This window comes from Solea solea, chromosome 5 (assembly GCF_958295425.1).
Source record: "Solea solea chromosome 5, fSolSol10.1, whole genome shotgun sequence".
In the NCBI taxonomy this organism is placed as follows: domain Eukaryota; kingdom Metazoa; phylum Chordata; class Actinopteri; order Pleuronectiformes; family Soleidae; genus Solea; species Solea solea.
In genome coordinates this window covers 6,722,637-6,750,396 of record NC_081138.1, presented here as the reverse complement: position 1 = coordinate 6,750,396, position 27,760 = coordinate 6,722,637, and the positions used below count along the sequence as shown (strand labels likewise).

At 36.5% G+C, this 27,760-nt stretch overlaps 1 protein-coding gene across 3 annotated transcripts in view; it reads right to left on the bottom strand.

Moving 5' to 3' along the window:
• The window catches only part of LOC131459966 (protein diaphanous homolog 3-like), a 231,728-nt gene that overhangs the window by 178,715 nt on the left and 25,253 nt on the right, over positions 1-27,760 (bottom strand). For all 3 annotated transcript variants that reach the window (XM_058630164.1, XM_058630166.1, XM_058630165.1), the window contains 11 exons: positions 22,855-22,929; positions 22,180-22,249; positions 19,038-19,174; positions 18,038-18,143; positions 15,094-15,204; positions 12,353-12,471; positions 12,011-12,127; positions 8,241-8,359; positions 8,069-8,133; positions 4,461-4,565; positions 2,180-2,479 (listed from right to left, as the gene is read on the bottom strand). In XM_058630164.1, the coding sequence (XP_058486147.1) occupies positions 2,180-2,479; positions 4,461-4,565; positions 8,069-8,133; positions 8,241-8,359; positions 12,011-12,127; positions 12,353-12,471; positions 15,094-15,204; positions 18,038-18,143; positions 19,038-19,174; positions 22,180-22,249; positions 22,855-22,929 (1,324 nt within the window). The remainder of the gene's footprint in view (positions 1-2,179; positions 2,480-4,460; positions 4,566-8,068; positions 8,134-8,240; positions 8,360-12,010; positions 12,128-12,352; positions 12,472-15,093; positions 15,205-18,037; positions 18,144-19,037; positions 19,175-22,179; positions 22,250-22,854; positions 22,930-27,760) is intronic.

Genomic DNA, 27,760 nt, shown 5'->3' with positions numbered 1-27,760 from the left:
ACTGAAGTTAGATTGAAAAGTTTAGGATTACTGGCCTTCTACATTCCACTGAGGTCAGGGAAAATGTGCCTCAGACGGGGTGCCTGCAGCCCATGTGACCAAATGACCACTTGCTTACACAGTCATAACAATACAGTACCGCATCAATATTATTACTTGTTAAACCTAAGCTACTGCTAGGTTGTCAGGAGGTCATCCTGTCTGTCAAAACACATTTACTTTGCTTAGTCTTTAAAATTAACTGAGGCACTCTAGTAAAAGTTTCACAACAGCTTTTCCTACAATATGACCATATGTGAGGGTCTCACACAGCTGTGCCAGAAGACAGGTCCTCCTCATGTCCTGCTAAAAGGCTAATGTCAAATTTCAAGCATATGTTTTACTTTGCTAAACATCTGTACCAGTGTACACCTGACGTTAAATTATTAATCAAACCCCCAAACTGATTACATGTGTTGTGAACTAATATTGCTCTACAGGGAATAACATCTGTAGAGGTAGCACTGAGGCTACTCTGATTACAGCACATGATCATCTGCTATCTTCAGTTATTACTGGCTTGGCACAAAATGAGGAAGTTGTTTGTAATTCTTTGAAAAACATCTGCAGTGTTCAAGTGCTGCCGGTGAACATCAGGAACAAAGTTAAGAGCTGAGGAAAAAAGGCTACTATAAATTCATGGCATACATTTTCATTTTATTGTGCAAAACTTTTTGTTAACCCTTTAGAGTTCTGGGCTGTTGTGACAGTATTTTAAAGCTGTCCTTTTTTGCCTTTTTACGACCAGGGGTCTGAATCTCAAAATACCTCACGACTGGCGTTAGGAATGGCACAATGTGTTAGATGCTGATATCTGTCTGCTACAGTGATTTTAAACCTTTTAAACTATGATGCTGTTAACAACACATTTGTGTATCAAGCTCCAACTGTGTCACAAATATTCTTCTCCCATCGAGAGGACTTAGCTAAAAGGCTGTTACTGATTTTTATTTAATTTTTGTACAGTCTGTGCATAGTGAAACATTCAATACATAGGACTGTTGGATTGTATTGGAGTTTACATGTGTATCTGTCCGATGCAGTATCGGCTCATCCGTAATTGGTTTGGATTACCATTCCTACTGCTATGACAATTATAAAGCTTTGATTATAGCATGATTATATTTCACAATGACTGCTCCATGTTTTCAAAGAAAAATTGTAATGCATCGTCAATGATCCATAATTGAATAATTTACATAATAATAATCTACATTATACAGATACATTTAAAATGTATCTATCATTCGTGCTAGTTATGTTCTTTAATTAACATGCATTTAAGTTTCCCCTAAAGTTGGAAAATGGTGAAAAATTAGTTGACAAAACAACAATACTGTGAACACTGAAGCAGGACTACTAAAGTGCAAACAGCCATGTCTTCAGACCAGCTACAGTAGCCTATGTTTGTATTAGTAAGACATAGAAAACTAAGCCCGAAAAAATATTAACAGAAAAATATTGCTTCAATTAGCGTATCTTGCGCTTTCAACTACTGACAAATGTACACATGTGTTTAGGCTATAATTTGTGTGTCCAGTGAGAGAATCTTTGCGTGATTTATATCTATGTGATTTATTTATAACCTACATTTTTGTAGTTGTAGCTTCCATAATATTTATGATATTTATGATTCAGCCTAGATACTAAAACTACAGCGAAAGTTGCTGGTACAATGTCAATATCATGATCAACAGATTAAGTTTACTTTATACTTTACATTTCCGAACATGTAAATTTAAATATTTTGTGTGCCAATAACTGCCTGCAGTGGAATGCCCATCTGCATTTGTTTTCTTTGGTCCGTTTTCTATGTTAGAAAGAAAGAAAGAAACAAACAAACAGTAAAAAAAAATAGTATGCAGTGTGAGCTCTGTAATCTGTAATCAGAATGAACAATAGCAGCGACGCACAGAAATTGGCCTCTACCAGATGTCAGTTAGAAAGTACATGCCTAAATTGTACTGTGATCAAATGTAGTGACAAAGTAGCAAATTCATATTCTTTTTCTTTACCTTAAGCATTAAATTATGCTCACTTTGACAAACAACTTGATAGAAATATTTTTGATGCCTTTGATGAAGTCATGAAATGATATGAAATGAAATGAAATTTTAAAAAACACATCATTGTGTCTTACCTTGGACCAGTTCAGGCGCTTCATGGAAGTCTCTGGTTTGAACTCCTTCTTCGGCCTTAGGCCGTAAGGCAGTGCATGGTGGGGAAGAAACCCAAAAAGAGGGGGTGGAGGAGGGGCACCAAATGGAGGAGGCACTCCGGGTGGAGGAGGTGGGGCAAGACAACCAGGTAAAGGAGGCGGAGGAGGAGGTGGAGGAGGGGGTGCTGGCAACCCAGGTACTGGAGTGTGAGTGGATGCCCCGGATGGTAGCGTTGAGGATTGAACGTGGGCAGAGGGCAGGCTCACAGGTACAGCTCCAAACTGATTAGGTAGGTAGTAAAAAGAGACACATGTAGGTTCATACACATAACATACAGTTATCACTCAAGATTCTGAGCAACTATTGGATCAAAAATTTAACTGTTGGCCAAATTAAAGAGGCTTTGTAATTTACAACACTGTCATCACACACCCTGTGTTAGGAAACATACCGTTGTTGTTGATGTTAATTTACTTTAATTTCAAAGTATTCCATTAAGAAGCAGTAATCTGAAAACGTATTTCATAATTGATTAATTGATTTTTGCATACGTCATGAAATACATTTTAATTCTAGTTAACAATGATTGATTAGAAAATATTTTGTTTCTAATAATAAGCCTGGTGTAATTGACCTTCACAGCAGATATTTGTTGACATGAAAAAGTAGGATAAACATAGATTTTAGTAACATTAATAAAAAAAGTAACATTAATTACATTTTTGGGATGTGCTCAAATAAAGTGACTTAATAATTATACTGTATGGTCATTAGAGAACCGCTAAAACAAATCTAGTGGCAGACTAGAGAGTATGGGAAAATGTTTCTTTAGACATTGCTCCACACATACAGTACTAACTGCGAACTCACATTTCAAGGAATAAAAAAGAAATACAACTGAATGTGGGGAGGTAAAAAAAAAAAAAAACAGAAGGAAACAAACTCCTGTATCTGTCAAAGTATGTCAGAGTCTGCTTTTCCTGGCTAACAGAGGCGTGTTCTTTCAACCACCCAAGCACAGGTCAAACCAAACACTCATAAATGGTCCAAATTCTGCCCAGAACAAATCCACAATGATTTGGGTTTTTTTCTTTTCTTTCCAAGGCTAAAAAAAGTGTTATAACAGGGACCACAAAGGTTCGTAAATTGTATGATACAGAGCAAATGGTTTATTGATCCATGCACCAGTTTTAGATTAAAGACGCACACTAAAGGTCAGCCCTGGGCCCTTACTCTGCCACTGCCTCCAGAGAGAGGAGGATCTTTGCTGAATTAACAAGTGTACATTTGTATTTGTGTGTGTGTGTGTGTGTGTGTGTGTGTGTGTGTGTGTGTGTGTGTGTGTGTGAGGGAGAATTCCAATGACACAAGCACGGACAGAAAAAAAGACAGCGAGACAAAGCTGCATTGGCTAAACATAGTACCATCATTGAACCCGAGGTGCTATTTGAGTATTCGCTCTGTGTTTGCTCTCTCAAATTGAAAACTTATCAGCAGAATAAAAAGGAAGTTCCTCCTCTCCCCTTCTCTGAGTGTGCAGTTATCTTGCAGTGCCAGGGCGTGGGAGCAACTCTCTGGAGCACCAGGGGGAGGGTGGGAAGGAGGGGGTGATGTTAAAGTGAGGCCCAGTCGTGGGGCTGAAGAGGGTTGTCAGAATAAATTGCTTCTTTTTTTTTTTTTTTTAGAACAATTTCCTCTTTTGGGATAGAGATCAGAGAATTAGAAATGGCCAACATGGAGGACTGGTCAGTGTTCTCATTAGACTTGGTGTCAACCAGCCAGAGGAGGCAGCCTCCATGTCAGAAACCAAACTGCAGGCTCCACTGGATTAAACCGCCCCCATTCCCAAATACCACCCGAAATAACAAGAATATCTCATAATAAAGAGTAACTGCAGAGTTGATTTACAGCTCTATTCTTGAATTTAATATTTCATGTATATATTTTTTTTTATTCACATTTTAAATCACCTAAAGACTAAATGTCACAAAATTCTGCACTATTGCACGAACATTTAATCGATTCATAAATAGATAGTCAAATATTTTGATCCTTGATTAATCGGTTTGTGTAATAATTTTAATTAATGTTTTTCATTATTTCCAGGTTTGAGAAACACCACTAAACATTTTTCAACATTTTCGGACTTTTTACGGACCAAATTCAGATAATAATCGACAGATTAATCAATTGATTTTGAAATATGAAAATAACAGTGAGTTTCTATTTTATACTGAAAACAAAAGCATATCGGTCATGTACCTGAGACTTGAAGGCTTGTAGCTCAGCTTGGAGTAAAGTGACTTTTTCTTCACACTTAACCAGTGACACTTGCGCCTCCTGTCTCCTCTCGTACTCCTCCTCAAACTAAAAAGAGAACACAAGCAAACATAGAATTCACATAAGTAGTATTCAATAACATCTTGATTTATATAATTCACAATAATTTGACCTTGATTACCTTTTGACAAACCATTCACTGGTAAAAACTAAGGATGGCATGATATCACGTTTTTGTGTCCAATACCGATATCACAATCTCGAGTATCTGCTGATACTGTTATCAGTCCGATAAAGTCATTTTAGCCATTTCGATCCAGGGGTCGGCAAGTAAGTTTGGCCTGCCTAGGGCCAATTTTTTTTAAGCAATCGAATCTGGCCAAAACATCATATCTTCATCAGGCAAAGCCAGATTTTTTCTATCCAATTTTGTACAAAAAGGATTAATTTAGAAAATCGATAATGTAAAAAAGTAACAAAAATGTGCCACTGACTGTTGCTAGTGTCTTAAAACGTCTCAGGTCCAAGACAAAAACCCACATTTGTGAGCTGACTTAAGATAACAATAGTCACCTGGTGATAATGTGGATGTTCTTTCCCATTTACTGCTAAGAATTATTGTGCATCATTTCATTTTTGTGAACTGCTTCTTCTTTGAGCCAGACATATGCTAATAGTTATTAACTTGGCTATCCATTACAACAATATTATTTTTAACTTTAAGACCAAACATACTGTATGTCATTTTTTTTTAGCATAAAGGCTCAGAATTCTCAGAAAGGTTTTTGTGAAGAAAAATCAGATTTTTGTAAATCATCTGCTGGACCAAATACTGATGCAAATACAGTTGCTTACCACTGTTTTAAACTAGCTAGCTACAACCTATTTGTGCTATCCATTTCTAGCTACCTCAAAGATCAATTCCCCAACTGTGCAACAAATATTCTTCCCCCATAAAGAAGAAATTAACAGCCCCACAACATGATAAAATGCTGTTACTGATTTGTATTGACATTTTTACAGTCTGTGCATAGAGAAGAATACAATATATAGGATTTTTCACTTTTATCTTTGTGATTTGTGATCCAGGGATTTTGACAATACCGATAATGAAAATCGTATCAGCTTATCCCTAATTAAAAAAAAAGAATAAGACACATCAGCAGTGAGCCTGTGTCTCTAATCAAGAGCTAAAGTCTGCTGCTGTCTGACATTTAGTGATCACAGTTAGACATTGCATATTTCATATGTGTGTGTTGCACTAAGATGATAAACAATTCAGCTTATTTCACAACTTCAAAACATGCTGTTAAATATGAGCTTTATATCAAAAAGGTAGGCAATTGATATATTTTATAATGGAACATTTATTCCATTCTGTACACAATTACCATTCTCACAATGAAAAACCTGGGGCATATGTGCAATTGTGTTTGATAACAAATAATCTTTCCTTTTCATTAGAAAATAATGTTTATTTGCTTGTAACACAAAGTTATTCATTATTCTAAACCATTTTAAATCAATTTCATTTCCTCGGTTATTTCAATAATTAAGGCCTCCAGGGATTGATAAAGTACTGTTTGCTCAATAATGATAATGTTTCATTATGTAAACAAATGATAATACATGGAACAAATTAGAGTGAATCAAAATGCATTGAGGGGGTTGTGTGCAAGTTTATTCATGCATTAAGTTTCTTTTTAATGTCAATGAATTAACAGATCATAATGTGACTTACACAATTTGAACCTCTACAACCTCCTCTGCTGCCTGCAGACTAGGGAGGGCTCAATACCACTTTTATGATACTGGTATCGCAACCTACGGATATCAGTCTGATACAGTCACTTGAACTACAAAGCTGTGCTGATGAATTTATCACCTACAGCCATTTCAAGCAATTTCAAAGACCAAAAGAGGAAATAAACAGCACACAACATGACTCAGCTAAAAATGCTGTTGCTGATTTTTATTTACATTTCTACAGTCTGTGCAAAGTGAAACATGCGATGCATCAGATTTTTGGGTTGTATCGGATTTGACATATTTCTCTTTCTGATATCCGATCCAGTGATTCTGACCAGTCTCAGAAAGACACCAAGAATCATATCGGCTCATCCCTATTATAGTCCATGAAATGGAGTCGGCTTGGATTTTAACTCGGATATAAAGCTCCAAAATCTATCGCTAAAGTGTAAAATCCAACCAGCACAATCTGGATTAAAAGCTGACATGGGGAAAAATGTTGGCTTCCCCAAAGTACTGGGGAAGAAGCAAGCTGGACAACCACACAACATGTAGCACTGTGTGAAACCAAACGAAAATACTTCGGCACTATGGATGGTCGATTCATAAATGTAATCAATTTAGAAATGTGTCAATTTGCATGACGTGCGTCGACGCATTGCACTGAAGTAAGACACAAACTCCCGGTCAAAGGATGAATGGAGAACAAGCTGAAGTTAAAACAAACGTTCTTAGCTCACGCTCATCTAAACTGTTGGGAGTATTTTAGACGAAGACCTTCAGCAGACATGTTTTGCTTGTCGCTTCCAAACTATAAATATGTCATATCTTGATACACAAACCACATTTTCGGATAATTTCAAAAGCACAGGACAAGGTAACTGCTCTGTGCCTGGAACTGTGAACACTGAGTGTCCGCTTAAATGGAGCTCTTCACCTCCGACAACATTCACTGCCAAACTACATATGTCATATCTTGATACACATAATAACTGAATCGTTAGGTGAAGCTCTATTTGGCACCACAACCAACATATGCAACAACTGCCTACTTTACTTCTGGCAGTAAAATGTATTTTCTGTGATTTGTGGAGGCAGAATGGAGCAGGGTCTGCAAGGAGGGAGAGGGAGAGGTTCAGAGTAGAACCGCTGCTTCGCCACGGTGAGAGGGGCCAGCTAAGGTCGTTCAGGCATTTGGTTAGAATGCCTCCTCTGTTTCGGGTGCGACGTTTCACCCAGGACACACAGGAGGATTATATCTCTCGGCTAGCCTGGGAGCACTTTGGGATCACCCCAGAGGAGCGAAAAATTTAGCAAGCGATGACGAATCTTCAAACTCAAAAATGGATTTACACTTTGCCTGGTTTCCAGTGAAATATGTTGTTCCTTTTTGTTTGAATAAATGTCAATGGAAGTAAATTCCATTGAGTATTTAATGGTGGATCTTTAAATACACTGTTTTTAAAAGATTCCCACCCCTACTGCCAACATCAACAATGAACTGACTCCCAGCTCAACACAGCCAATCAAAGTTTTATCGAGCGAAGACCATCGGGCTTAAAAGAAAACTGGCCGATCCCAAGCGAAGACTACAGTGTTGCTTTAGTTAACCTCATTAATGTGTATCTTATCTATTAGTAAAATACTGCAGTTTCCTGTGTCACCACTTACTTGAAGGCTGTCCTGAAGCTCTGGCAAGCATAAGCATCGTGATGAGGCTGCAGTTCAGTTACTGCCACACGAGTCTAACTGTTTCTGGAACTTACATTAAGCCCCTTTAATGGCCGATTTAGCCCCTTTAATGGGTGATCTGTAGTAGAATGAAAACAAGCAGCACTTGCCTTCTGTGCCAGTTCGGAAGCTCTTTGTTCATACTCATCAGTTCGAGCCTTATCCACACATACTTCTGAAAACACAAAACAATTGTTTAATTAAATTTGTGATTTAAAAACTAGAAATAGTCATATGAAAATCATGCAATGTTTAGTAGATGGTCATAAGTGTGTGACTTGCCTAAGAGGTGGCTGAAGTCCACATCAAGGCGCTTGCGGTAACTGAAGTCTGGGTCAGTGCCACTGCGGTGGAGAACAATCTGAGACACACACTCCTCAATGATCTTAAAGTACTGGGGCCTGAGAGTGACAGGGGGAAAGAGATGTAGTTACAGAAAGAGACATCACTTTAGTTCATTTAATCCCATGTTTCTGATCTGTTGGGTGTATGTATTTGTAGAGTAGCAGCTTCAGGTGTGAGAGAAAGTGGTCTGTCTAAAATAAAAGCAGAACAAGAGAGAAGATATAAAGGAAATGTTGAATAATCAAAATCAAAATCAAAATCAACAAAGATTCTTAACATACCATTAAAATACAAGTTAGGGCTGCTGATGATGATGATGTGAACAGAGGACTTCCACACCTCTACAAGTCAGTTTGTTTCATTTATTATTTAGGAGGGAACTGCTGACAGAAAATGTATACAACGTTTAAAATTATGATTTCATCTATTTATTATCACCGGAAAAACAACTGCTGTGTTTGTCACTTTAGAATCAGACCTTCATATTACATGGGAGTGGATTCTCATTCCTGGAGCCTGTTATGTTTTTCTGCCATAGGAACAGAATTGGGTTGATTGCAATGTGCAACTACCAACCATGGATGGCACTAAGGCTGAACACTGATGATAATCTGTTGATTACTTTCTAAATTAATTGCTTCATCGTATGGTTCATAAAATGTCAGAAATTGTCCACAAATCAAAATGTTTCCGTTTTAATGATATATTTGTTATATGGAGAAAGGAGGAAGGAGAATCAGAAAATATTCACATTTAAGAAGATGAACAATCACAGAGCTTGTTTTAATTATTTAAAAAAAAACAGAAAAAAACGATTAATCAATTACCAAAACCGTTGACAATTAATTTAATAATGGATTAATAGCCCTAAATGTAGTGCCATCAAGAGATTAAAAAAATTGAGAGATTAAATAATTATGATCTGTAATTAATTGATCTAATTAATCTCTTTTTTAATCTTACCTAAAAATTACGTAGAAACAAAAAAAAGTGGCTTCATAAAGTAATTTATTGTTTTAACAAACTTGAACAGATGCAGCCATTTACATTCCGCTGTGTTCTTTTGTCAAACTCCAAATAATTCGAAAATACAAATTAAAAATAAAACATCGGGTCCATATGAAGTAGCCAGTCGGTCGCAGACTTACTCATACGTGGGGTGTTACTCATTCAGTTTAGTTTGGCGAAGAGCTTTGCTATGGCTCGCTAAATTGCTAACGTCTTCGCCGCTAACGTTAGCTGCGGCTGCACTCGCGACTAAGGGCTTTTGCATTGACTGATGATTGATTAAAAAACATAACAATTGCGTAATTTTTTTTAATTGTGTAACTATACTTCAGCCAGCATGAGGCACAAGTTGAGGATTTTACTTTCTTCACAGCTAATAAAACACCCATTTGCTCTATAGACCAGTAATGCCAATATACGCACTGTTTTTTATGATCGTGGACCATGGAGAATACACACCAACCTATTAGCCAATGCTGAGTAATTCCAGTTGAATCATTTCAAGTGCCTCTGTTGAATACACTGATCACACAATAACCCGGGACATGCAACAAAGAAAATATTATGATGCAATCACAGACAACATATGAGACAGGGAGTCACTGTGCTTTTACAAGTTAAAGAGAAAGAGCCTAATCTACTCATGATCTTGCAACAATGCCACTGAGAGTCCTAATCCCTACTCTGAGATTTATGAGCATCGATTACGAAAGGGAAACTGCCCTCTCTATATATATCTTCTTAAAATAATGACAATGGCAATATCCTCAAAATATAATCTATATTTTGAGGATGCTGTTCATCCTCAAAAGAAGAAAGAAGAATCTTGGTCTGAAAGAAGACAAAAGACTTAAAAATCAAAGAGAATAAGGCATGAACGCTGTGAGTTTTGAAGCCCTGTGCAAGAATGCACAACAGGTTGTATTACTACTAATACACTAAGAATAAAAAGCAAGATGTAGCTTTAAATATAAACAAATGTTGGTTACTTTCAAAATCATGGTCAAATGAGTTTAGGCAATACTGATTAAGTCTACACAATTCTCTCTGTGGATTCAAGGATTCAAAGTGTCATGTGCAAAAATAACATGTTATTTTTCACACATAATATACAAACACACACATTATGTGTGAGTGTATGAGTCACTGCAGTATAATCAGTGGAAACAGGATATGATATAGATGATGTAAAAGGCAGAGCATGATATTAAGTCCTGTGTTGATAATGGGGGAGTTGGAGGGGGCAGTGGCAGAGGTTTGTGGCTGTTGAGTAGTCTAATGGCATGAGGGAAGAAGCTGCATTTTCTGTATAGTGGTAAGATCTGTCGCCCGGAGACGTCCCCATGCTGCACACAGGAAATTATTTGAACATTGCTTAAGTGTAAATGACTTTTCCTAAATATTATTTTGTCAATTCCATGTACTTCTTAATCAATTTATATAATATATTCGCACAGTTATTCAATATAATAAACATGGCTATTACCAATGTGTCAGCCTTTAAAACCAGGACATTATCAAAAATACCTTATCACGATATGACAATAAACGAAATCTAAGACCACATCTTGACTTGATCTTGATTTATCCCTATTAGGGAGTGTGCATTTCTTTCTATGTATACAAAAACTGATATTAATGCTTTCACAAAAGATGGCGTAAGTATATAAATATTAACATTTCAGTAGTTTTCTAATTAGTAAACAGAGAACCCTGAGGTGCCTGAGTGAGAGAGAAAACTGCAGGTGATGAATTTCATATGCCCTCTGTTTGGAGCTCCGTCTTTTGATCAAGCCAAACTTTAACCCGCACCCAGCTGTGAGTGAACCAATATGAAATAAGTCTTTGAAAAGTACGACTAGTAGGAGATGAGAAATACTCTGGAGCCGTGGATGTTGTAAGATGGCTTGGAGATAAAAGAGACGGCATTCTCTTTGTTAGACGGTGTCATTGGAAGGGCTGAACTCAGAAAGAGTGAGACCCTCAACAAAACACAAGCTTCTTTGCTAGTACGCGGACACAAGGTCTCATATGTTATATGTCTTCCATCATCATCATCATCATCACACAGAACAAGACACAGATGTATGTGGAGAGCAAACAAGGGAGAGGCATAATGTCTAGAGCTGTCACTTTTTATCCAAAATTCAGATATTCATTCAATTTAACACTAACATGCTAAACGCTATAGAAATAAACATAAGTAAAAGTGAAGTATTTCTGGTTCTACACTGTAGACAACAAAGTAACAGATCTGCGGACTCAGCTGTTAGCATAAAACTGCTTTACACTAGTTTTTGCCATTCACTGTTTTACACCTATTCACTCACACATTCATACAGCGCATCTATGTGTAGCACACTTTCAATCACACGTTTTTCATACCCAGCCACAGGCCAAATGTCAGGAGCAACATGGGGTTAGGTGTCTTGTTAGGACACATCAGCATGTTGACTAGCAGAGCAGGAAACCAAACCCACAACCTTCAAGTTGAAAGACAACTTGCTATACCACTGATCCACTGTAATGGTAAATAATATCTTTGAAGAAGTAGCATGTCATGTCAATATCATCAAATTTGAATTTAGGAAAAGGTGACAGCTCTAGAAAATAAAATAGAAAAATTAGAAGGAAAGAAATGTTCCAAAAAGTTAATAAATAAGTTAATGCTGTGTGTGTGTGTGTACTGCAGTTTTTACCTGACCAAGTAGTCATTGCGTATAAGCATCAGGTGCTGCAGTATAGAGAGAAAATAGGGCTCTGCGCTGCTGTCCTTCAGTGTGCTCTGCACAATATTGAATACATCCCCCACATCAGTGCAGAGAGTCAAGGACTCGTACATGAATGGAAGTAGCATTTCCAAAGCCAAAGGAATGGAAATTCATAAAAAGATACATGGATGCTACTTTAATTTTACACTTTTTGCTATGTAGCATCTACTCAAAAACAACTGACCTCAGCTTAACACTTTTTTTTTTAAATGTGTATGAAAAAACTTTTTTAGCAGTTTTATGCTACTGCCATGATAATAACAAGGATATTCCACTTCACTCCTGATGTCTTCCAGCCGATGAGAGAACTCCATCAAGTCCTCTTCTTTGTGCTCCATAAATACCTTCAGCTGAATGTCAAGAGCCTCGTTCCTGATGGATGTTAGTTGCTATAAATGAAGTGGGGGGGGTCAAATAATAAGAGAGAATGTGACATTAAATATATCACAGAGAAAGTAATACTATGATACAAGCAAAAAAGCGGGGGGAAGCATCAAGATTAAGTCAAGACAGAGAGCTCATTCTACATGCAGTTACTTATCGGGATATACAGGTGCAGTTTCTCATTTAGATTTTTTTTATTTATGTCCTATTTTTTGGCAGCTATAGAAGCATTTTCTGTCTCTCAAATAGAAAACTTGTGTCAGGGCTAGGGCTGAACAATCTATTAAAAATTAAAAAGTTTGAAACAATGCAATTAGCAACAAGCAAAGGCTACTAATTAATTGTTCATATTTAAATCATTCATGTTTTATCAGAATCAGCAATACTTTATTAATCCCTAGGCGGGGCACAACCTGTAAGTATACGTAGAGTACACAAGATAAGAATAAGAATTATATACAATAGTAATAGAAATATCTATCTGTATCACAATAACCAAGACTGAATGAATGGAATAGTAATAATAATGCACAGTATATAGACAATACATAAACAGCAACAGAAAAGGATAGAATGTCAATCAAAAATAAGTGAATTAAAATAAGTTAACCATGTTTAACCAACTATTAGGGCTGGGCAATATATAGATATTAGAGTTCTTAACGGGTTCGGTCCAAAAAAATCTGCTAATGAGGCAGGTCGGGCCACGGGTTTCATTTTTTCCGCTCATAAAACACATTTCTTGCAGTTTGTAAATTATATGTTGTTTGTTATGAATCATCGCTGTTCATGTGTGGTGAAGAGCAAATCTGTTCCCTGTTTGATGGAGAGGGCAGACCTGACGCCACTGCATGCGTAACTCCTGACAATTTCAGCATGTTAGTGTGATTTTTTGGAGCTATTTTACGATGCTCAGCGTGAACTGGAGGGGGGCAAATATCCCACTCGGCATCTAGCAAAATTTGACCATATTTATAGTAAATTTCATCATTTCACACGTAAATATCGTTAAAAACCCAAATAAATAAACCAGATACTATCTGAAAGGCAATACGTGTACTTTATGATCATGTAATACAGAGCAACTTTTCATGACTCCAGAGAAACAACCTGTGTGCAGCTTTATACCCACATATATCTTGTATATCTGGCTATAGCCTAAAAATATTGATATTTATAAGCCATATCTCCTAGCCTTATACCTACTATTTACATAATTAAGTGTTGGAATATGCTACAACATGAATAGAAAGTAAATGTTAGTACATCATTGTGTAACACTGTTACACACTGTGTAAATCTATATTGCACAGTGGTTATTTCACACAATCACATTGAGATAATTTTACCTAAATTGTTCAGCCATAGCCAGGACACATAACATGTGCACAGTATAATTGCTGGCTGGGATAGTGCTTGAACTCCAACATGGCCGTTCATGGCACTGACTGGAAATGACAATGTCAAAATGTGACTCCAAATTGATTTCCTGCCGGGATATCTGCCATCTGCTTTGCCCTTGTGTCATTCAACACAGAAATTACAAAGCTGTTGTGCTGTTGACATGTCCTTCATCCACAGCTGCAATTTTCAGAAGTTTAAAAATATAGTTTCTGGTCCCACCCCCTCCCACTTCATACAGCCAAGATGGCGAACACTGGGGGTGAGAAGTGTCCATCATTTTACAGACAAAATCTGACCAGCACGATCTGGATTGTGGAAAAATTGTTGGCTTCTATGAAGTACAGGGGAAGAAGCAAGCTGGACAAAAGCCACGCTGTGCGCTATGTGAAACCTGTGTAAAACTAAAATACTTAACTAACACAACATCATGTGCAATGTGGACATAGTGTGAAGATTGTTTTTCTGGACTCATGAAAAGTTTTCTTTTGGCTTTTCAGTGTTAAATGAAGGATATTTACATGATCTTAAAATACACGTATTACCTTTCAGATAGTATCTGGTTTATTTATTTGGGTTTTAAACATTAAATGAAGGATATTTACATGTGTCAGAAATAATGAAATTCCCTACAAATGTGGTAAAATTCCACAAATAAGTAGACTTAAAATGAAGGAATTGTTATTAAATGAAATGTGATGATAATCAATGCAACAGCCTTTAAAACCAGGAAAATTCATCACAGATGATATGACATCTAAGACAATATTTTGTCTCATGTCATGCTAAAATATCAATATACTGCCCAGCCATAGTTTCCAATGAAATATGTTATTCCATTATGTATTGATAAATGGAAATGGAAGTAAATACAGTTAAGAATATAATAATGGAACTTTCAATACATCGTTTTCCAAAAAAAGCATGCATTAAGATGCAATTATACAATTGCATTAGAATCTTAACCTTAAGATTCATACCCCTATTATTAGATATATGGTATAAGAACCAGGGGGATAAATATTAGCCCATGCAACTGAATATTGGCATGGACACAGACAAATGGACAAAAACTCTCCTCTGTGTTTAATAAATTATTTGCAGGAGCAAATCTACAATATTTAACTGAAGTGGACCACTCATTTAAATATTAATACATGGTGAGTTTGAGTTTATATCATGTGTCTATGTGTGTGTGAGTGTGTGTGTGGTTTTGCTGCGCTTACCGGCAATATCTCTTTCAGGCCACACCGCATAAATTCATTTCTGATGTGTAGCCTGAAGTCCAGCTCATCAGGAGATGTTACTAGTGCATTGATGAGCTGCATGCACGCCACCTGCAACATGAAGAGAAGATGGAGTAAAGGGAGAAAAAGTAGGAGGGGGGGAGAGGAGAGGAGAGAGAGAAAGAGAGAAAATCAGAGGAGGAAAAAAAAGGCGACAGACTTTTTCCAGAAGTTGATGAAAAGCATGCTGGGATGCATTCTTAATGAGTTATGTCCCTTGGAAGCAGAGGACCATAACTAATGCATGTCTATTTTCTCCAGTCGCTAACTGAGGGGGGCTGATTTTAATATTAATGAAACAACTGCAGACCCATACACACAAAATTAACCAACAGTCAATTTAAGGGCAAACTCGCTCTTTTGGAAGCTGTTTTTCATTCCCGCCCGAGTTTGGCTCAGTACGTGGGGACTCCTCCATCCTGTGACTCTTCAACAGCGCGGGCAAACACAGACAGAAAAATCTATTATTGATCAGCAAAGCAGTGCACTCATGTGTGAAAAGAGGGTATGACAATGCTACAGCTCAGGGAGGATATTCAGATGCTTTAAGGTTCATTATCAGTCTGACAGCGCACGCTTGTTTTTGTCGTTGCAGCCGAGTCGAGTAATTTCCTCTCTCTGGAGTAATATTTTAACATTGTAATGCAGGTAGGTGACATTACAAAGTGTCACAAAATGTCTGTCTAGACATTCCACTGCCTCAACAATCCAGTGCTACAGATATATTAAAAGACTGTGGCAATCATTTGAATTATTATCTGGCATCTACATATTCTGTGGCTTTTAGTATCTACTTATGTATTTTGTATATAATGCATATAGTCTATATGTGTACTATATATATATATATATATATATATATATATATATATATATATATATATATATATATATATATATATATATATATATATAAATCAATATGAGACCATGTTTAATCAATAAAAAGGTAACCTACAGTACATACTTTAGAGAATTGTACAAGATTAGTAGAGTACGAGTCAAGATTTTATGTATGAATTAGGGTTGTCAACAGGGGTGCAAGTTAAGATCATTTTCATATTTTTTCTTATTTTCCCAAATATTTAATTAGGTGTCTGGTACATAAAATGTCAGAAAATGTTGACCAAACCTCAAAAGGATGATATTCTCAAATGTCTTGTTTTGTCTAAACTATTCAGTCTCAATTATTCCTTTGTCAAATTGAGCAAAGAAAGTGAAAAATACGTACATTTAAGGCGCTGAATTTTTTTAGTGTTATTTAACTTTTGTCCCCTCATGATTACATCCTTGTTTCCCCTTAATGACAACCACAAGTAAAGGAGTTGGCTTATATTTTAGCAGACGTCGTCAGTGACGCTGCATGTCTATAGCCAAAAGTCAAAGCAAATTGCTTGACTTATTTTCTGATATTATTTGCCAGTCTGTCAACCTGACAAAGTCATATGATACGGTAGTAGGTATTAGTAGGTTTTGTTTACATCTTTCTTGAGAATTATTTATACATTGTATTTTTTATAGTGTTGCATCTTCAACCAAATTATTGTTGCCTTGTTCTTTTTTTCTCTGTCTTTCAAATGACCAACTCTGGAAGATTTGCACAATATTTCCTTTGCGCCCAAATGGTCAATAAACATCTTGAATCCCCCTTCTACTGGATTCTAAGGATTAACTACTTCAATAGGCGCTTATGCATTTTAAGGCAGGTCATTACAATTTGAACGTAAACTTAACATCCCATGTACAAAATAGTATTGAATTTCGAGAATAAAATTGACAGCCCTAGGGCTTATTAATGCCAAAGTATATTACAAATGCCTGAAGAAGGAAAGAGTGAAAACACAAACATCTTTGAATTGGGTCCCACATGTGTTTGTTTACACTTTACTTTCCCAGAGAGTGGAAATGCAGCCAGAGGGAACTATGTGTATAAATGTAGTCAAGTAGAACAGAAAGCCTTTGGCCAAACTTTACCAGTGCTATGGTTGGGATATAAAACAATATTTTTGCTTAAATAATACATTGGATTTAAAGGGATCTCTGCTGTGTATTAGGAAGTGGGAGGAAATAAAGCATGAGAAAAAAACCACAACACAACTAAGGCTTTATAAACCCTCCAGTATACGAGGCTATGGTGTTGTAGTCACAGATGTGGATTATATGCCCCAGCTTCCAGTGCAACCCTAAATCCTGTTTTTTCTTTTTGTCTTTTTTCAGGGTCTCATATTAACATCTTTATCCCCCTCAATATTGTCCCCTGCTGTTCCCTTCTTCTTACCGCCCCTGTACACATTTGCACCTGTCAAGGTAGTTAAAGCAAACTGAATGCAAATGGCAGAGATAATACTACAGGGGGCAAAAAGCAATGATTTCATCTTTTAATTGAGTTCAGCATCGGTCATTGCAAGGGAATACAAAACAACCAACACAACTGATAGCTGTATCTTCTAGTTTTATGTCCACAATGTATGGATATATACTGAATTAATGAGTAGTATTTTTTTTCTAAATCCCTAAACCCTAACCCTAACCCTGAATCTAAATTCAAATGCACACAACATACTTCAATCAAAAACTGGATCATTGCAACAGCAACTGATGCTGTCTCAGTTTAAAACAGCCCATAGTACAATACCTCAAATATAAAGCAAGTACTGCTGTTTGTTTGTTTTATTTTCTTCTCTTCTTACACAAATTATCTCACTGCAGCTGTTTATTTAAATTGTACTGAAAAAAGTTTTGCTGGATATACAGTAGAGATAATTATGTTCATTACTGCAAATAAAGAAAAATAAGATTATGAAGCTGTATCAGCAGGGCTTGTTACATTACAGATGTTTGTTCCAACAGCTATGTTGTAGAGAGAGTGTGTACGTGGACTTACCTGCAACTGAACTGAGCGATCACCAAGTCCTTTCACAATGGGACTGAATCTCTCAATGGCTCGCCATTCCCCTGCTGTGGTAATGGCTTCAAGGACCTTCTCCAGACTAAAAGAGAACATAGAAAGCGTGAGTGAAAAAAAATACTGAATTGACTACAAACTAGATTCATTGTATCAGAGGTCAATGTGAGCAAAGTGGGTCAGTTTTTCCTCTTCAAGATCTGAAGAGAAATTTGATTCAAACTTAATAATGAATAAAATAAAAAACAAACCAGTAATGGTCTTCAAAAATACATATTATGCAATCTTTACAAATTATCCATCCACTTTCCTGGAGGGGACCCTGGGTCAATCTCCATTCCCAAACATTCTATATGGTGACCCAAGATAGCAAAGTATCATGACCCAAATCACAACAAAAATCATGACAACAGCAAAGTTGTGCACAACATAGCGACTAATTTACAGTCCTTGTGTAAAACCGAATATCATTTTGAATTGATAAACAAACTGTTGCCGAGAGTTGTTTGGTAAATTAATTACAACTTAATTTTATGCATGCTATTTAAAATATATGATCATGTCAACATATGATCACAAGTATGATCAATTCTTAGTTGATTATCTGTTGACAATAATGTTTATTGTCATGTAAACATCTAATCATAGATTAGGTGACAATGAGTTACTTATCTGTTGGCTGTCAACAGACTATTAGTAGTGAAATTACACTTGCATCTGTAAAAGTGTCAGGACAACGTAATTAAAGTAAAAGACTGTTGTCAACAGTAAATATAAATAACTGTCAACTGATTATCTGTTGACACGGTACTGAATACCTGTAGATTACTAGTAGAGAGTCAACAATGTACTACAGTATCAAAATACAGTGATACATCATAATGCTAAGTAAAACATAAACAATGGGACAAAGTTTTTCAGCATTAGAAAAGCAATAAGATATGAACATCTGGATAGAAGAAAATAAGCCAGTGCGTACGTGTTCTCCTCGCCCACAATGCATATGGCCGACAGCACCTTCACCACATCTGTCATCATGGCAGACTGGGTGGGATCAATGGCTCTTGCCAGTAGAGCAAGACTTTTCTCTTCCCCCAGGATTCGATCCAAGCCATACTGCAAAGAACACAAAACAAAACATGTTGACCCAAATATGTGCTAATTAACATCAAGAGCCCAATGTCTCATAGACTTAAAAGCACAGGCGCAACATATTTACATGCACTTCAATGACTCAAAGATAAAAGTGATTTAATTAATCTGTGAAACGAGAAGTATAGGCAATGTCACTCAGACACTGGCCCAGGATTATTTATTTATTTATCATCGTACAACTGAAAATGGCAACTAGAACATTTATGTTATTAAAAGATCTTAATTAAATAGATTGCAAATAATTGCACAGCATGACTTTTGCCACATAGTCGGAATCACTACAAAACAAAAAGGAAAAAACCAAAACATATTTGCAGTTGCCAGTACAATAGCATGTGCTAACAACAGTATACAAAGAGGAGCAATGAAGCCAAGTTGAGCAACATTCAAAACTGCATTACCTTGTTTTTATTTACAGAAAAAAATATTCAGTAATGCCTGAACAAATGTATTAATAAATTGTTTGCCTTTATTTTGTAATTTAAATTAAAAAAAACAAAAGGCAAAACAAATAGGTGATGTATTCGGATTTTGGAATTTAATTTGAACAGTTAAATAAATAGCTACATTTTATGATTATTTTTGCTATTTTGTATAGTTTAGGACTTTAGGACAACAATTCATCAAATATTAAACTTTGATCATTGACTGGTTTTTAATAACTAAACAAGCTCTCTGATTTTTCAGCTTCATACTTGTGAATATTTTCTGGTGTCGGTTTGTGGACAAAACAGTTCACTTGAGTGCCTTGGCATTTGGAGGTTTGAGAAACACAATATTTTTTGGACCAAAACAATTACTCAATTTATTAAAATAATAAGACATAATAATTTAATTGGACTTTCTGGATTATTTGCCGCAAGCAGATGACTTGTCTTGGTCTTGATCTTGGTGCACATCACTCTTGGACATGCAAGGCTTGATTCTGGCCGTTTTAGTCCATAATTATCATCAAGTTACATACTACGAGGACAAAGGTGCAGGGAAGTGGAGGTGGCAGCATTCTCCCTAAATGTTTAATTAATTTTCTTATGATTTTAAGCTTTAAACAAGTTGCATAGTGTTGCTTTAATACACTGTTTAAGGCTACCATCACAATGTTGCAACTGTTAATACCACATTACGTTGTTGTTTCAAGTGTGTGACTTGATGCAAGTAGGCAGAAGAAAGAGGCTGCACTGACAGCTGGCAGACAACACCTGCCTTCTTGGCATTGTGGGTACATTCCATCCCAAGATGCATCTCCAGCCAGGGAAAGGTCTGGGCTAACAGAGAGGCCTACGGGTAAATGCTGGTGTCTGGCGTCTATTGAGACACAGGATTACATGAGACCTTGCAGCACACTTTGTGCCAGAGCGCTTGTATACGTGTGTCTCCACTGGGTTTTAGCTCCATCTGGCGAGAATCTTTTTTTTTCTCCTCCTATGCAGCATCTTTGATGTAACAGCACGAAAGAAAGAAAAGCTATGCGACTGAAGCACGAAGCAAAACTCATTTAATGCCCGAGTGGGCAATAATTCAATATAACTGTCTTTCACCTCTAAGTGGAATAATCTTATCACAATACGATCTTATTATTTTTTAGTTTAATTCCGGGGCTTAATTAAAAATAATTCTACAAACAAACTAATTAAATTATCAGTCGCTTAATTGGAAAGTGTTGAAAATGTGAAATTAAAAAACTTTCCTGTTAATTAACTTAATAATTAAATGTAAATTTGGGTATATTTTAAAATACTGACGATAAAATGGAGGATGGTTATCTCAAATATACCAAACCTTAGGACTGGGCAATATGGCTTAAAAATAAGATCTCAAAAATGATCACACCAAAGTCAATTTACTATGTAAGAATTTTTTTTTTCCTTCTTAAAAACAAACTACAAACTTTCTTTCTTTTCAGATGTTTGTGCTTCTCAAAGGAGAGTGACATTACACTGTAAAGCCACCCTAAAATAATATATCTAGTGTTTATGATCCGGTTTTATTTCTTTTTAATGTTAAATGAAGGATATTTTTTGTGTGTTAGGAACAATGAAATTGCCTATAAATGTGGTAAAATCTTGCTGTAACAAATAGTGAGGCTTAAAATTAAATAACTATAAAAAAATATAATTGTGATGATTTCAAGTATTTTTATGAATATATAACATTTAATTTAAAATATGTATTGTATTTCTCTAATGTATTCAAGATAATAAATATGATTATTATTTATGCAACAGCCTTTAAAACCAGGGAAAATAATCACAGACACCTTATCACAATATGACTATATCCAAAATCCAAGACCATATACAGCCTCATGTCACAATATAGATATAATATCAATATATTGCCCAGCTCTAAAATAATGTTAAATCATTTCCGTTCTCAAAGACCAGAGGCAGAATTATAACATCAACAAAGTTAGACACTGTAGCTTTAAAGTAAACTCATTTTCCTCACTTGCATGCTGATATTCACACACACTCTCTCATAGTTCCTGAGTCATAAAAAAACACTAACTCCAGAATGGTGCCTGTTTGTAGACTGAGACTCCTGTAATTTGGCCATTAAATGGAAAACACCAGAAGACGATGTTGATGGGATTAAAGAAACCCTGAGAGATCAGACTCAAAAAACATTAAGTTATTTCTTAATATTATTATTGTTCACCAAATAATGGAGAAAATTATCATAATTCGTGGCAAAATTTGTTTTACAATAAATAAATACTTTAACTGAAATGTGACGTTGGGGATTCCATGTAAAAGCACCATCCCACCTCCATCAAAGGCTCATCAAAATGCAAACACTTCTAATTAAAGTTAATGTGGGGGCGATTATGCCATTAGACACATGTCTCAAGACAACAATCAGAAGAGTTAATCAGTTTATTACATTGGTTTAGTGATTTTATGAATTTGTTTTTGATCAGTTATGGTTAATTTCCAAAAGAAAAAAAACAGAGTTTTTTCATTTACCTTATTGTTCATGAAGGCCTTGAGACACTGGACAACTTTATGTTGGTTTTTCTTGTCAATCTTCTCTTGCCTTAGGACACAAGAGAATAATTACAAGGGAAGTTGGTCTCTAATGTACAGTATGAAAAAATGGAGTCGACACTGGATTTCCCCCGCAATATGAGAGGTGCCGATAGCTGAAGGGAAAGAGTGTCAGGCTGGTGAGAGTTGATTATTGTGAACATGCTAGGGTTACATTCTCATGCACATCTGAATGACAGCTAACACAGACAGGGCAGGTGGTATGCCGAGCTCCGTCTGCCTGCTGAGAACTGTAGGGCTGCATTGGGAGTAAGCAGAGAAAAAGCAAGAAGCTAACCTAGCGCTATGCCAACTTTATGCCTGCCTGCGGAAGACAGAATTGATTTTTTTTGACAGTGCACTGGCCAAACTGCAAAGTGGGAGTGCTCCCAGTGCTGCCCAAGGCCAGTCCAACTGACAAACGAGTCAATGTGTCAGTGAGAGAAAGAGAGAAAGAATAAGGGAAATATCTTATTTCAACAGTTATTTGCACATGGGAAAAAGTGCAATATACCTAAACCATACACATGTATTTAAGTTATTTGTGAATACTAGTTATTTACAGTCAGAAAGGTTAAAGTGAGCATGTCTACATGAAAGAACCCATTAACTTACTCCTTCTTGAACAGCAACTTCTCCAAAATGTCCAGCAGGTATCCAAGGCCTTCATGGCCGAAACTCTGCACCCAGCTGAAATAAAAAAACATTGAAATCAATATCACGAGGGTGTAAGACTGACAACAAGCAACAATACTTTCATCCTTCCTCGTCAATCAACGCAAACCCTGTAGATACAGTAACAGCACATGTAGACTTCAAGCACTTTGTGCTGAGGAAATAGGCAGCAGAGATAGGCATAGAATTGCATGCCTCTTAAAAACAGAGATACAGACAGGAGAAAATTTTTTTTTTGGAAATACCTGTACTGCTATTTTTGTGGAGCCGAATTAGATTCTCATGGAAGTTATACCTGTGTGTAGCAGGTGACATTTATATGCTGTGGCTCACCAAAGGAGGTTAAGAAAGTTCAGTGTTCAATCAAATGTTCCATAAAAGAATTGAATTTTTCGCACTCCTCCTGATGTTAAAGTTGGTTTTTAGACAAGTTTTATCCAGAGGGTGCCGGTGATTGATCTCAAATGCTGCCGCCTGTGATTAAAGTTGTAATACCAAAACTTAGGTTCAGCTAATGAAATTGATTTTGTTTCCTTTCAAAAGGGCACATTACAAGTAGATATACGAGCAATTGTTTTATTGGCAATGAAGAAGAAGCAGAGTTTGTTTACTTAAGCTCAGCATCTGGGACCAAATATTGACCTCATGACTGTTAAGGAGGGTGCACACGTTGAGATTTATTGATCATCAAAATTCAAGAACTATAATATATGATGTGAAAACTGTTAAAATGCAGACAATGTTTCATTCATTTACATAAACTAAACTTCCTACTTACTTTACAATTCTCACTTCTTCCCGAGTAAAATGATGAATAAACTTGCACATCAAGATTAAGGAACAAGGAATAACATTGTGACAGTGGTGCAAAGCAATACAGAAGCATAATGAAAGCAATTCCAACTTCGAGATGTCAAACTGTATGGTACAGTTTTCCTTCCGAGAGTAAATGGTCTGTATAAGAGTCTCTGTTCTAGTCTCAACTACCAGTCAAAGCACTTTACACTTTAGTTTTGCTATTCTCCCATTAACATGCACATAGAAGTTTTGAAAATAATTGTATCCGATGCACTGCAATGCTGAGATGGATAATTCTGCATCGACGGCACATATTTGAACTATTCTGGGACAGCAACGATTATTAACCAATAACTAAATTAATAGTCATATAGTGATATAAATAGTAATATTTGTATAACCAATTAATCATTTTAATAATTAAAACAAGCTCTTTGCTCCATGTATCAAAGAAATCATTAAAAGTGATTCATTTTGGTGTGTTGAGAACAGTTGAGATCAGTCTGGGAATCAATGATCAACATATTTAAACATTGTCAGACATTTTAAGGGCCAAACAATTAACCAAGAAAATGATCACCAGATGAATCAGTTATGAAAATAATCATTAGCTGCAGCCCAATTGTGTTCATCGACAAAAAGCCATTGCTATTTGCATTAATATAGAAAACTGCATCTACTGCTTCGTGAAGGATTCCGATGCATAGTGGAATCAAACTGAATTGTAGACGTGAAAACCAAATGGAATCTTGAAACCCCTGACTATACACAGCCCTAATATGTTGGATGAGAGGGCCTGGTTTTCCAATCTGTTCCCAATCTGTTCCAGTTCATCCCAAAGGTGCCAGTTATATTGTTACAGGCCTAATAGACACCTTTTTTTTTGCCGATACCACCCTTAATGATCAGTGACTTACTGCCACAATACACCAAATTCCTGGTTAGTGAATATCTAGGGACCTGCTATACATCTGTACTGCGTATTGCCCAGTGATGTTAGGGAATGGGACAAAGCGCATGTAATGACTTGTGTGTGATCCGATTCATTTTAAGAGAACCATCAGGAACAAACGGTATATTGCAAGGATAAGTGAAAATCTTTAGGTGTGCAGGAAACAGACAAAGACAGGGTGAGTGAAATTATGACTTCCCTCCTGATTGAAACTGAATCACATCTCTGAACATTAGCATTCACCGTCTGTGCTGTTCTAATCAACAAGCCGCATGCCTCCCATCATTAAATCTACAGAAATTCTCAAGGTGACAACATAAAATGGAAAGCTGTTATCTGAAATTAATTTTTGTGGAATAGGAGTATGGAGTTGGATTTAAACGTGTGCCTGTGTGCTTGTTTGTTTGATGTGGCACTGTTGTGTCTGATAAAGGAAAGTGACTTTTTGTATTTTGTACATTGAACATCTTGATTGCAGGTGACATACTTTACTTTGACATTAAGTTCAAAAGGACAGTGGCTCAATGTATTTATAGTCAGTGATGCTGCAGAAACAAGGAAAAGTATAAAAAAGTTTAGGTGTAACTAATAACCTTTTCAGATGTTAACCCGTGTATATGGGTATCTAGAAATATTATTTACTGATCCAGGGGCAAACCATCACAGCTTAGTATTGAAATTGTACATTTTGTGATAAACATCTGTGTATCTACTGCCCTCTCTGGTCTAACACCAGCTACTCTATCACTACTTCATACTCCAAAACATACACCAAATGTACAGTACACTCATGGCTCATTTAAGAAAGCACCAAACAACCAACATTAGAATTGTTAGTTTTTTCTTGTAGAAGACAATTCAATAAAAATGATGCTCCCTTTTTTATGACCTTATATTCTTGGTTAAAGACCTAAGTCAACAGACATGTGGACTACAAACGGCTCATCTTGCAAACCCGGTTTTGGTTGGTTTCACACTGGATGCATGTTCAGTGCATTATAGCTCTGGAAGACAAGTTTTTCATGAGACTGTTCACAATGGTTGTGTGAGCATTTTGAGTACACACCTCAAAAACTAAACAATGAAAATGACCTTCTTTCTGTCGCATATGTCATATGTCATATGTCACCAACACAACATGTCCTGTTCCTCTTTCAAAGTAAAAGCATGCTAGTTTCAGTTTCATTTCTGGTCCCTGATTCATTCATGCACAGACAGATGTGGAGCATGAAGAATCCTGGTATTATATTACAGTAAAGCACAGAGAAGGATTTAGAATATTTAAAAGTATATTTTGATTTTCAAAAGGTAAACTCTATAAAAAAAAAAAGCTATACAGAAGCCCTGTGGCAGCTGAGCAGGAGACTGCTCACTCAGTGTAAATGATGGCAGCACTCATCTGCTGCAGTCATCCAGTGTCCATCCAAGAATGTTTGTTCTGAAGAACTGAGCCCCTGGTTGAATAAAAACATGAACATTGGAAGACTGACAACCAAAAATAAAAGAAAACTAAACAATGTCCTCCAAAGGGTTATTTGGAAATAAGAGTTTGCAAAATGTAAATGGAAAGTAGTTCATTTCTCAAATGGAAACACTTTTAAGAAAAAATTGAAACTATTATTTTTTACAGCAGTATTTGACCCTCTAACACCATCATACGTCATCCCAGGCCTCAGCTGGCTCCAATCAGCACCCAGCTTGGCATTGTATGCACTTCTGTAACATCCTACACAAAGCATTATTCTCACCTGCCTTCAACTTTGGCAAAAGGACAAAATGTAGTATAATAATGCAAGTCTTCACCAAAGGACGCGTGTGTGTGTAGGGTGCTACCAAGGTATCAAAGGAATGACTATTCTGCTTGAGAGAAAAGAAAAAATCCATTTAGCCTGCACTTCACACTGGGCCATGGCCGACACCATTCTGGTTATAGAGTGGGGGTCTTTACAAAAGCTTCATTGAAATGCATGCAGTCACTCAGCGGCAACTGCATGGTAGTTTTTCATCTTTAGTAGGTGAAGCAGCCAGCAAAAGAAAAATAATCACTTGATCTAGAGCAGGAATCACTGCACAGGAAAAAAACAACAGGCCTGCACTATCACAGTCTGATGCGAGATACTGTATCTGCCTTGAAACACATGAGTGAAAAGTGGCATATGTCACATTTCAAAGGCTCTTACAAAACGGATCAGTCGTATTTATAAGATTGCAGAGGAAAGGAGGAAAAGGACAATCTGATACCTTTCTGGCACATCTGGAGAAAATTTCCATGGGCAAGAACAATCAAGCTGTGGCAATAAAATATCAAATGGGTGTGTTTTCCTTTCAAGTCAAGGTCAGTTGACTTTCGAATGAAGCAGATGATAAAGTCCATTGGAGGCGCTCACTGCATGAGGTTTGGGAATGATAAAAGCTTGTGTGGCTAAACAATTCATCACTTTCAAATCAGAATCACAACTGACTCTATCCACGGCATGTCACTTACAACTTCCGCAAATATATAAATCTGCATCTAAATCTCATTTGAGATTAAGATGGAAAGGCTGAAGTCACCTCCCACTTCCAGGAGGTGTAACCAACAGACGTAGATGAAAATGCCTCTGTACACAACTGGATAGACCTACAACCAATCAGACCAACAATCTGGATGACGTATGCACAGCAACGGATAACGTGTCAACAAAAACTTGCTTGTTGTAGTTTTCTAGGAGCGATGGCTAAATGATGTACAGTGACTTTTGCCTAGCAGCTCTTCAGTGGCTGCCATGTTGGATGTAGACGTCACTTTGTCATCATCATGTTATGATTGTTCTCCTTTTTTAGGAGATTCTCAGGCTCATTCGTCAACAAGTCTCACCAAGGAAGTAAACACTTTCACCCTGAGCACACTGTACTACCAACATAGATAGATCAGTATTTTATTATAGAATAAGATATCTTGTGTATTTAACTGAGTGTATGAAACTATTGTAAATTCTAAGGTTGCTAGTATTTATTCAGAATAAACAGAAATAATCGAGAGTAATCAACTAATCAAAAAAATATTCAAGTGATTAGTCGACTACCAAAATGATCATTAGTTGCAGCCCTGACATT